Below are 12353 nucleotides of genomic sequence, written 5' to 3' on the forward strand. Positions count from 1 at the left end.
TGGGGTGGGGATGGGGGGGGGGGGTGCGCGGCGGCGGCGGTGATGGTGGTAAAGGGGGAGAGGGGGGGGGCCCTACACCTCCTGGTCCTCGAAGACCTCGAGGAAGAGGGGGGGGGAAGAGCTCGGTGGGACACTCCACCTTCATGTGCAGGAAGCGGCTGGCGTGGCACGCGCCGATCATGCGCAGGGTCCGTCACCTTCATCAGCAGCTTGGGCCAGAAGTGGGGAATGTTGTGTTTGCGGTAGTTGATGTAGTGCTCGAACGCCAGCAGGTACGTCTCCTGCACTTCTCTATCTTATCCACGCAGATCAGCCCCGTCCGGTCTGCAGGGGAGCAAAAAGGGGGGGGGGTCCAAAAGGGGGGTCTGATTCAGGATGGGCGGCCCCAAAAGATGTCGGGGTATGAGGGGTCTCCAAAACGCCTCCAAAATGCTGAGGGCTGGGTGCTGGGGTGCCCACATTGTGCCCCCAAATCCCAGCGCTTTTGGGCATCGGGGGGGACACCTCCTGTGCCCCCAGTGCTGGGGCTATAGGCATCAAGGTGCCCACCTTGGGTGCCCATCTCAATGCTTGGGCTCTGGGCATCAAGGTGCCCACCCCATGTGCCCCCACACGTTGGGGTTTCAAGTACTGGGGTGCCCACCCCTGTGCCCCCAATGGCTGGAGCTCTGGGGATCAGGGGCGCCCACCTCTACCTCATTCACTCCCAGTCTCTCCACCCCACACATCCCCAACACTGGGGGTTTCCTGCCCCCTCCCCCCCAGCCCCCAATGGGCGCTGACCTGAGGACATGAGCAGCACGGCCTGCAGCAGGGCCACCTCGGTGTCGTCCAGGTTGAAGGCAGACAGCGACTTGCCGAGGTCAAAGATGGCATCAGAGACGACCCCCAGCCCCCCGTTCTTCAGCTGCTCGCGTTTGACGGCCATTTCCCCGCTCAGCGTCAGCGTTTCGCTCTCGGGGTCGTAGCGCACGGCCGCACGCAGCGACATGATCTCCATGCAGCAGCCCTTCAGCAGGATGATCTGATCCTCGCACGGCAGCTGTGGGGCACAACATCAGTGGGGCTGCAGGACCCCCCCCCCCCCAGCCCTATACCCGCTACCCCCCTATAGTGGCGTCACCGGGGACCCCCTCTTACCCCCCTTTGCCCCCCGTTACCTCTGAGAACATGGGCAGTTTTTTGGCAAAGTCGACCACGCGGGTGATGGCCGGCGTGATGATTTTTGTAAACTCGCTGAACGCCTCCAGGTCCACTTTGTCCCCGTCAGGCATGGAGGCCATGGGCGACTGGCCGATGTCTTCGGGCTGGGGGGGGGGCACGAGGGGTGAATTGGAGGGACTGAATGGCCGGGATCACCTCCCACCCCCCCACACTCCTTAGGGACAAAGGGGAAACTGAGGCAGGGCAGCGCAGGGCGGCAGCCAGGAGGGGGAGCAGTGCGCACAGGGATGGGGAAGGGCCACCCCGCAGGCACAGCTGTCCCCTTCGGTCAGCGCTCACCCCGACGCCTCCAAGGGGTGACACGCTCAAGGACATGCGGTGACAGTGACAGCCCCAGGCCCACGCTCCCAGTGCCAGGTGGGGACAGAGTGTGGCCACCATGTCTGCACCGAGCGTGCTGAGGCACCCGGAGCTGGATGGGGACGGGATATGGCAGCAGGGTGCACAAGCAGCACAGCAGCATGCACAAGCAGCACAACAGTGTGCACAAGCAGTACAGCAGGGTGCACAAGCAGCACAGCAGCGTGCACAAGGAGCACAGCAGCATGCACAAGGAGCACAGCAGTGTGCACAAGGAGCACAGCAGCGTGCACAAGCAGCACAGCAGCGTGCACAAGCAGCACTTAGCAACTTAGCAACTCGAACAAACTCCGAGCCCTGCGTTGCCCTCACCAGGAATTTCCTCTTCTGCTTCCAGTGGCTGCCCTGCGCGTTGGTGCTGCGATGCGCCTCGGTCACCACGTGGATCAGCTCCCACTCCTCTGCGCTGGGGCTGGGTCGGTGCTTGCAGCGATTTGATCATCTCCTCCTTGCGCCGCCTCTCCCGGTTCTCCTCGATCAGTTTCCTCTTGGCCACGCGCTTCGAGTCGTCCAGCACCACTGCAGGGTGACAATCAGCACAACCCCACAGCCCGGCGCTGCTGGCTGCTCCAAACTGCCCCACGGTTGCACCGGGCGCCCCGACCTGCCCCACACCGTGCGCACATCGGGTCCTCCCCAACTGCTCCCACAGCTGCAAAACCAACCCCCAAAACGCCCCATGGAACCACTGGCTGTGCTGCCCACCCTCATTTTCTCTATGGCCACATCAGGAACCCCTATCTGCCCCATGGCGTGCACATATCCCATGCGCCCAAATTGCATCTCCAAAAGGGTCCCAAGGACCCCCTATGGGTCTACACACTGGGCGCTCCCCAGCTTAGCCCCATAGCGGGCACCCTAAGCCGCCCAACCAGGTCCTGCAGAGGCACCATGCTCCCTGCTCACCCCACACTGAGCTTCCTCTGTGCCCTATAGCTGAGGTTGTGACCCCAACCCCCCCTGGCACACTCACAGTCCATGGCCATGCCCACGGAGATGCACTTCTTGAAGCGGCACAGCTGGCACTGGTTGCGAGTGATCTTGTCGATGACGCAGCACCCATCGTACTTGCAGGAGTAGGTGGGGTGCAGGTTCTTCTGGATGGTCCGACGGAAAAAGCCCTGGGGTGGGGGTTGGGGGGGTCACAGTGAGACCCCTCGGTCACGGTGTCGCCCCCCTCCTCCCCCCTCTTTGCAGCCCACAGCCCCTCACCTTGCAGCCCTCGCAGGTGATGCAGCGGTAGTGGTAGCCGGTGGCTTTGTCCCCGCACACCACGCACTGTTCATCTTTGTCCAGGTAACTAGGGATGTACCCTGGGGGGGGACACGTCAGAGCCCCCCTCGGTGCCTCAGTTTCCCCTCTGCCCTGAGCCCGAATGCTGCCCCCACCCCACTGCAGGCCCCCAGAATGGACACGGGGTTCGGGGGCCCCAGGGGTGCCAGGAAGGAAGTGGGGTGCGGGGAACCCAGTGGGGATTTGCCGGCAGTTTAAGGGTTAACAGCTGGGGGGCTCCATGACCCCCGCAGCAATAAAGCACCCATTCTCCAGGCCGGCTGTGGTGGGGGGGGGGCATCCCCTGGGCACACAATGGCCCCACTGTCTGCTATTGTCCGGGGTCCCCCGCTGCGGGGCCGCCCCCTCAGCGCCGACCTCACGGAGAAACTGAGGCACAGAGCACCTGCACAGGGACCCCCACTGCCCCCCATTAGTTCCAGGGACCCCCCCCCCCACCCTGCAGGGGGAGGGGCACACACAGACAGGGAGGGGGAGGGCTGGCACCCCCCTACCCCTCCCCCCCGGATCCTGCCGGCGCCAGCCGCTCCCCGCTGGGGAATGGGGCAGGGCTGGTGCCCAGCCCCGGGGTCAGTGCCCGCCCCGGGCCCCCTTATCTCCCCCTGCACTGCACTGCTGGGCCCTATAGTGCCACCGGGGGGGCAGCACCCAGCAGGGACATGGGGCACTGGGGACCCCTGAGGATCCAACGCAGATATGGGTCAACGGGGACTCTTGGGGGCCCATAATGGACAGGGGGTGTGTGGGGACCCCGAGCACCAAGCAGGGATGCAGGAGGGACCCTGGGGGCACATAAGAAATGTGGGGTGCAGGAGATCCCTGGGGACCCAGCAGGGATGTGGGAGGAACCCTTGGGGAGGTGGGATGTGGGGGACAATGGGGTGTCAGTGGGGGCATTGGGTAAAGGGGACGCCGCGGTCCTGAGGGTGCACAGGGACCCTGGGGTGCTGGGAGGGACACGAGGTGCCTGTAGGACCCAGGGGACCCCGCAGAGATGAGTGGCACCTGGGGGGGTCTCTGGGGGCGCTGAGCAGCCCCAGCAGGGATGTGGGTGCATGGGGACAGCAGGGTGCTGGGGGGCGCAGTGGGGTGACGTGGGGGTCCCGGCGGTGATGTGGGGTTACCAGAGGGACCGGGGGGGTCCCGTACCTGACATGCTGCTCTTCACCAAACATTGGCTGCTCTTTCTTTTGCGCTTGCCATCCAGCCACCTGGGGGGGGGGGAACAGTGTGACCCCAAACCCTCCTTGCACCCCACTCATGCCTCCCAGCCGTGGGGGGGTCTCAGGGGGCTGACGCCATGCGTGGAGACCGTGCTGCAGCCCTGTGGGTAACGGGGGGACTCCAGGGAACCCCAATGTGGGACACGGCGTTGCCTGAAGGGGGGGGGCTGTGGATGGGTGGGTGGGGGAAGCGAGTGGGGGAAGGGCAGGGAAGGGTGGGGGAGGGGCTCTCATTTACAGTCAAAGACAAAATGTCCTTTTGGCTCACAGGGAAGTGACATCAGCGGGCGCAGCCAATAGGCGGCAGTGGGGGTCTGCGCCTCAACCCCCCCCCCTGCACACGCGCATGGGCAGAGAGAGGACCCAGCGCCACGGGGATGGCACCCAGTGGGGGGTGGGGGCAGCACCCAGGGGTGCCCCATTGCCCCAAATGGGGAAGCAGGGCTGGGAGCTGTGGGGGGAGACAAGTGGCAGCCCAAGGTGACCCCAGGCCTGGCCCCCCCAGGGCACGTGAGCCGCCACCGCGCTCCCAAAATAGCCCCGGGTGCTGGCAGGGCCGGTGGGGGGCCCAGGCTGGGGGGGCTCGGGTGGGGGAGGGCTGAGGATGGGTGTGCATGGGGCACAGACACGTGGGGGCCACAGGGTGATCGGGGGGCACAGGGACGTGGGGATAGTGGGGGTGAGGGCGATATATGGGGATGCAGGGGGTGGGGGGCACAGGATGCGGGGGCTGCAGGGACACCGAGTGCACGGAGGCACAAGTGGGGCAGCGGGGCACAGAGGGCACGGGGACACACGGGGACACATGGGGACACAGACATGGGGGTGTGCGGGGACACAGAGCGCCGTGCATGGCACGGGGACACACGGGGAGCAGAGCTGCAGGCTAAGGGGACACAATGGGGGGGACGCAGCCCAGCGGGGTCTCACCGGGTGTCCTCTGGCTCCGACAGCGGGTCCAGGGTGCTGGGCTTCTGTTCCATTCACCGCAATTCCATCAAGGAGCGCCCAGCACCGGCAGAGTGGGCTCCGCCACCGGTGCCACACGCAGGGGGGGCCACGGCGGGGGGGGGGGCTACGATGCGCGCCCCATGGCGCCCACCTCAGTGCTGGGCTCCCTGCAGCATCCCGGGGGGGCCTGCATAGATAGAGCACACTGAGCCCACGTGGAGCACACAGCGGTGTGCAGGGTGTGGGGTGAGCACGGGGTGTGCAGGAGTGTGCAACAGCACGCAGCAGTGTGCAGGGTGCACAGCTGTGGGACTGCATGCAGTGTGCAATGCTGAGCAGGGCTGGGTGAGCACACAGCATGTGCAAGGCTGTGCATTGCATTGAGCATGCACGGTGCAGAGTGCATGGGGTGTGCAAGGCTAAGCGGAGCGTGCAACGGTGTGCAACAGCGTGGCAATGGTGTACAGAGCATGTGGGGCTGGGTGGGAGCAAAAGGGACGTGCAAGAACACATGGAGCGAGCGGAGGCTTGCAGGGTGCACACAGCAGTGCAGGGTGTGCAGGGCTGGGTGGGAGCGCAGCGGTGTGCAAGAGCACACAGGAGCAGGCAGGGCTGTGCAAGAACGTTGGGTGGGGAGGAGCTTGCAGCGTGTGCGAGTGCATACACAAGTGTGCAGCGCCGTGCAAGAGCACACAGGAGTATGCACAACGTGTCCGTGCAAGAGCGCAGCACTGGGTGCAGGTGTGAGCACGGGGAAGGTTGGGGGGGCCACCAGGGCCTCCTTGGAGCACCAAGAGGGATTTGCAGGGGGGACTTACAGGGGTGGGGGGCACCGAGGGCTGCTGGGCACTGCCTCCTCCACGAGCACTCCTGCTGCAATGAGATGGCACCGTGGGGCCGGGGGGGGGTTCGGCGCCCCCACACTCCCCCCATCCACCGCCAGAAACAGAAGCTCACACCGCCCTGCCCCCCCCCAGCACACATCCCAGCACCCACCCCTCCGCCCCATTTGCTCCAGCGGCACCGGGGGGGCCCTGGCTCGGCGCGAGCTTCCCCCCCCCCCACCAAATCCCGCCCCATTTGGGGGCTGTGCGGCGGTGGGGGCCCCCCACCCGCGCCTGGTGGGCGCCGTGCCCGGCCCTGGGGCTGCAGCGCGGTGCGGGGCCGGGCAGAAAGTAGGTCACGTTTGTCTTGGCGGCGGCAGGAATTCCTCCGGCGGATTTCGAGCGCGGCGGCGGTGCAGCAGACCCGACCCCCCCCCCGGTCCCCCCGGCCCCCCTCCATCTGGGGAACCCGACCGCGCTGCCGGCAGAGCAAAGGATGCTGCGCCCATGGGTGCGCGGTGCCGCCCTTCGCGGCACTGGGGGATACCCGGGGTGGGGGTGCGCGTCGTGGTGGCGGTGACCCCCCCCCCAAGGCACATCGCGGGGTTTGGGGCCGCGGCTCCAGGCCGGGCTTTGGGGCCGTCCGCGGGCGGTACCTACGGAGCGCGGCCGGGGGCTGCAGCAAATGTTTGTTCCATATGGGAACGCCGCGCCGACACTTCCAAGTATAGGCACTGGCCGAGCGCCAGCGCTGCGCGGCCCCGTGGGCACGGCCCTCCCCGCCCCCCCTTCCCGGGACCCCCCCCCCCCCCCCCGGAGCGCGCAGGGCCCCGACCCTCCGGGTGCGCGCAGCGCTGCCCCCGACCCACCGCCCTCTGCCTCCGCTTCCCCTCCGGGCGGCGGGCGGAGAGGTCACGGCAGCGCGCACGGCTCGGCGCTCGGTGCCGCCCAGTGCCCCCGTGACCCCCCCGGGACGGTGCTCGGTGGCACCCAGCGCCCGGGTGAGGCCGCCCGCGCTCGAGGAATCGCCGAGAGAGACAGACAGACAGACAGACAGACAGACAGCAGCCACCCAGACGGAAGGACGGACGGACGGGAGGCGGCTCCCGCGGGACACGTGCACCGAGCGCGTCGGGTCTCAGCCCCACGGCAGCGCCGCGCCCCCACCCCGCGGGCCTCGATGCGGGGCTGGAAGGCGGGGGGGGGGACACGGCGACACGGCCCTGGGCGCAGCGCCCAAAGGTGGGGGCCCCCCCCCGCGCCCCTCGGCCCAGCCCCACACCTGGGCGCGTTTCTGCTGAGTCGGGCGGTTGCGCGCTGCAAAACAACTGGGGGCAAAGTCCGCGCGTGGGGCGGCTCAGGGAGCGCAGCCCCCCCCCGGCACCCCCTGCCCACGGCACAGCGGTGCCCACGGACCCCCCTCTACAGGGACGGCCCCCACTGTGAGCGCATCGCTGCCACCCGCTCGCAGGACACCCCGCAGGGCCCCGGCCGTGTCCCCATCCCTGGCACAGATGGGCGCGGGGGTCCCGCTGCCCCCTCCCCCTGGCCAGCTGCTATCTGGGTCAGGGAGGTGAGGGCCTAAGCGCTTTAGCCGGGTGCCAATTAGTGTGATTAGCACGGCGAGGGGGGGGGCAGGGCGACGGGCAGACGGCGGTGGGCACCGCGGCCACATCCCGCTGCATGGGCGCCGGCACGGTGACACGGTGACACGGCCCTGCCCACGGTGACACCGCGCCACACGCTACAGCGCCGTGCCGGCCAAACCCAGCGGTAGCGGCAGGCGGGACCGTGACACGGCAAACCCGGCAGCACCGACACACGCCGGCATCCACGTGCACGGCTGCACTCGGTGCCACACGCGTGTCCCTGCCCGGTGCCACCCTGTCACCCTGTGGGCGCTCGGTGGCCGTGCCGCGTGCCGGCAGGCTGCAGGAATCCCCGGCATGAGCAGCAGCTGGGCAGCCCCGAGGAGGGGATGCCATGGGGCTGACATCAGGGGCACCCGGCACCCACTGCTGCATCCCCTCCCCTCGGCCTGGGGTCAGGGCCGGGCTGTGGGATGGGATGGCCGAGCCCAGCAGCAGGGGCTGCGCAGCCACCGCAGAGTGAGGACGGGTGGTGATGGATAGTGACCTGCCTGCAGCATCCTCACACCTCCAGCATGTCCCCAACGGGATGGAGGTCACAGCCACAAACCCCACGGTGACCAGCCCAGCTCTGCACCCCCCGTGCCTCAGTTTCCCCATCCTGACCCCACATCGCACAGCAGTGCAGCAGGTGCCCGGTGCCAGCAGCACCGAGTCTCCACGACGCCCAATGGTAACCATGGGGTGTGATGAATGCCACGGGACGGCTGGAGGCCCCCCAGCTCTGTGGGTGCCCCCCATCCCCAGCGCTGAGCCCCGCGTGTGCCGGGACGCCGGGAGCTATTCTGGCACGGGGCTCGGGACGTTACTAAATCGGGGAGAGCAACGGGGGGCTCCGGTTTGAGTGGGCTGGGAGGGGACGAACTGTGGGGTCGTGGGTTGGGGACAGCGCCAGCATCGTGCCACGAGGTGCGTGGGTGTGGGCAATGCCGGGGGGGGGGTGGGACACAGAGGGGGGGGTGTTGGCACGGGGAGGGGGCGGTCCTGCAGTGAGCCCAGTGCCGAGGGCTGGGGGTGACACCGAACCGTATCTGGTGACACCAAACCACACACGGCGACACCAAACCGCCCCTGTGACACCAAACGGTGCCCAGCGATGCCCAAACTGAACCCGGTGACACCAAAGCAGACCCGGGTGACACCGAGCTGCACCCGGTGACACCCAAACGGTGCCCGCTGATGCTCAAACCGCACACCTCGGTGCCCACGCTGCGCCTGGCAATGCAGCCCGTGTCCCCCTGTCACCGTGTCGCCGACCCCGGTGCAACCGCCGTGCCCCCACCCGCCCAGCCCCACTCTGCGCCTTTGGGGTGTGTGTGCGGCTGGGGGGGCGGAGGGGGTCCCGGGCTCCGTCCCGTCCATCTGCGCTGCTCCGGGCTTTGCCGGCGGCCGCCTCTCCTCTGCTCTCCTTACCCCGGGACAGTGCGTGGCGGGGAGGGGGCGGCTTCCTGGTGCCGAGCCCCCCCCCAGGAAGGGCCGGGGCCGTGCGCCCGCCGCCACGCAGCACCCAGCGCTGCAGGGTAGGGGTGGGAAGGAGGGTTGCGCCGAGCCCTCCACGGTGCGCAGCGAGCAAAAGGGGGGTGCGGGGCTGCGCTGCTACGGGAGGGGGACCCGCCGGCACCGCGCACCCCACGCACAGCGCTGCGGGGAGGGGCTGCACGCTTCGCCCCCCCCCAGCATGGCACACACCGCCCCTCGGGACCCCCCCAATGCAGCGCAGCGCGGCGCACGGGGCGGGGGCTCAGCTCCGGAGCGCACCACCCCCCTCAAGACCCCCTCAAGGGGTGGGAGGGGTGGCCCCGCGCTGCGCACCCCGAACGGGATCCGCCGGGGACCGCATCGATTCCGCTCCTCGCCCCGCACCGGGGTCACGCGGGGTGAGCGCGGCCGTGTCCCCCCCGCCCCCCCGGCGCTCGGTCACGGCGGTGTCACCCCGCGCACACGGCTGAAGGTCGGGGGACGCCGCGCGGGGGTGACCTTGGCCCGTGCCTCAGTTTCCCCAGCGCTGCCCGCAGCTCCGCGCTCCTCCCCGAGGCCGGAGGTTGGGGGCGGGGGGTGGGAGATGGGGGTGCACGAAGCGGTTCTGACCCCCAAACCCCCCCCACGGTGCGGGAGCGGGGCAGGGCCCGGGGAGGGCAGCCCCCGCCACGCCCCTCCCGCAACCCCGAGCGCGGTGTTTGGGAGCACCACCTCCAACCCCCCCGCGAAAAGCAGCGCAGATACACACGGTCACACATACACACAAAAAAAAAGGGGGGGGGGGGGGGGAAAGGAGAGAAAAAAAATGAGAAAAAAAAAAGGGAAAAAAAAAAAAAAGGAGCGAAGCGGCGCGTCCAGGGGATGAAAAAAATAGATTAAAAAAAAAAAAAAATAGAAAAAAAAAAAAGGGGGGGAAACAAAAATTTCACAGATCGTCACGACATTCCTGGCGCCGGCTGCCAAACGCGGGGCGGGGACGGCCACGGGGCACGGCACGGCACGGCCCCCCCCCCCCCCCCCCCCTTTCCAACACGGCCCCGGCCCGGAGCGCTGCAGGCCCACGGGCACGGCGCAGCCACGCAGCCGCCGCTGGGGGGGTGGAGGAACAGAACGGAGGTGGGGGGGGGGGGGGGCGACGTGCGGGGCCCCCCCCCTCCCCCCCCTTATGGCTCCCGGCGGCCCCGCACAGCCCCGCGCTGTAGAGCGGGTGGGGGGGCGCGGGCAGAGCGCTGAAGGTTCGGTCCGTCCGCCCCCCCCCTCCCCCCCCCGCTCTCCGCCGAACGCTCCGATTTTTCCCTTCCCGTCCGATCCGCACCAATAAGGCGCACGGACCCTCCATCCGCATTGCCCCGCATTTCCCCTCCCGGTGCGCGCTCGGTGCGCGCTCCCCCCCCACACTCCCGTTCCCGGCCCCCCCCCCCCCTCCCCCCAACCCCCACCGCTGCACGCCCCGACCCTGCGCCGAGCTCAGCGGGGGCCGCGCGGGGGCCCACCCGGTAATCACGGTCGCGGCGGGGCCGTACCTGAGCGCGGAGCCGTGCGGGGCGCGGAGCGGGGCCGGGGCGGAGCGCGGAGAAGAGCGGAGCGGAGCGGGGCCGAGCGGGGCGCACGGCAGCGGCGGCGGCGGCGGCCGACGGCTCCTCCAGGCTCCTCCCCCGGCCCCGCCGCGCCGCCCGCCCGCTCCGCCGCGGCCGCAGCCCCCTCCGCCGGCCGCAGCCGCTCCCTGCAGCCCCGCCGCGCCTCTGCGCGCTCCTTGCGCCTTCCCTGCGCGCTGCCCCTTGCGCGCTCTTTGCGCGCTCCCCGCGGGCCCCGAGGGATGGGGGGGGGGGGTCCCGTGGGGGGCGGGGAGCGGAGAACGGGCGGCGGGTGAACGGACGGGGGTCGAGGGGCGCGGGGATGGCGCCCGTGGGGCGCTGCGTGGGGAGGTGACGGCGGTGCCCGTGGGGAGCGAACAGCGAACGGGGCCGGGGACGGAGCCCAGCCGGGATGGGGGCGGCGACGGGGAACGGCGGGGGTCGGAGGCCCCGCGATGGCGCCGCGCCGCCCCCAGACCCCGCCGTGTCCCCCGGGTGGATCCGGCGCTGCCCCGCAGCACAGCGGGGTCGGCGGGGCCGGGGGGTGCGGGGCAGCCCGTGCGGCCGGGGATGGCCACGTGCGCTATGGGGGTCACCGGGGACGGAACCGGGGGGATCCGACCTGCAGCCCGCGACCCTCCCGTCCCACCCCACCTCTATCCCAGCAGCCCCCGCGCTCTGCCCCCACCCCCTCCCGGACTACGTTTCCCATCGTGCTCGGGTTTAAAGGGCCGCTGTCATGGCGGGGGGTTCCCACCCCACAGCCCGGAGGGGAAGGGGGCGCCCAGCGCATTGGAACAGCGATGGGTCGGGAACAGCCGAGCCCACGGCAGCCCCGGGGGTTGCGGTTGCTCGGGGGGGCACCCAGAGGATGGGGACGTGGAAGGGGCACCCAGAGGACGGTGGCACGGTGGTACCCAAGGGACGGCAGTGCCCGGGGATGGGGTCCCTTTGGCACAGCCACAAATGGCTTTTCCCATTCCCACCCCAGTCCTGCTCGTGGTGCTGCCCTGCTCTGTCCCCGCAGCTCCGTGTCCCTCTGATCCCCGCAGCCCCCACCACCCCGTCACCCCTCCTGCTCCCCCCGGTCCTGTTGTGCCCCCCCAGCCCCCATATCCTCCCCCCTGCTCCTCCCTGCAGCTGGGCTGCCAGCGTGGCAGTGCAGGCTGTTGGTGCCCCCAGCCCCGCCGTGCTGCGCCGTACACTTTATCCTCAGCAAACACAGCGCACCCCGGCTGTCTGTGATAACACCGGGGCTGGGCTGAGCCGCTGCCCCCCACCTGGGGGGGTGCTGGGGAAACTGAGGCAGGGCCGGGGGCCGCCTGTGTCCCCCCTGTGGGGTGCGCCCGGCTCTGCCCATCCTCGTCCCTTGTCCCTGCATCGCCCCCCGTGTGGGATGTGGACCCTGCGGGATGGGGGGGGGAACCAGAACCAGCCCAACCTGCAGCCCCTGGCCGCCCTGCTGGGGGGGTGTCCCTGTGACACAACGTAACCCTATGCACTATGGGGGGAGGGGAGCAGCACAGGGGTCGGGGTGGTGGGGTCACCGCCCCCTCAGTGCCCCCCCCCCCCCCCATCATCCTGCTGGGAACGGCCCCAGCCCCTTCCGGCCCCCCCGGCTGCAGGCAGCTGTGCGCGGCTCCCTGCCAAGCTCCAAGCCGGGTCCAGGCCCCGGCGCCTTCCCCAGCATAAGGGGGGGGGGTGGGAGCTGAGCCGCCCCCCAACCCCACACCCACAGCTCTGCGTGGCAGCGGGGTCCCTCTGGGGATAACGGGG

At 69.7% G+C, this 12353-nt stretch overlaps 1 protein-coding gene across 1 annotated transcript; it reads right to left on the bottom strand.

Annotated features, from left to right (window-relative positions):
* Positions 1-72: 72 nt before the first annotated feature.
* On the bottom strand, positions 73-10661 carry THRA (thyroid hormone receptor alpha). The gene is given in 14 exon segments (XM_072356494.1): positions 73-114; positions 116-187; positions 189-286; positions 289-324; positions 784-1042; positions 1161-1307; positions 1897-2007; positions 2009-2103; positions 2558-2705; positions 2797-2897; positions 4027-4088; positions 5031-5238; positions 5870-5924; positions 10527-10661. Coding segments are annotated over 12 exon segments (1224 nt in total). The 5' UTR covers positions 5084-5238; positions 5870-5924; positions 10527-10661.
* Between the last annotated feature and the right edge of the window lie 1692 nt (positions 10662-12353).

The sequence above is a fragment of the Excalfactoria chinensis genome, chromosome 24, assembly GCF_039878825.1.
Source record: "Excalfactoria chinensis isolate bCotChi1 chromosome 24, bCotChi1.hap2, whole genome shotgun sequence".
NCBI lineage: Eukaryota > Metazoa > Chordata > Aves > Galliformes > Phasianidae > Excalfactoria > Excalfactoria chinensis.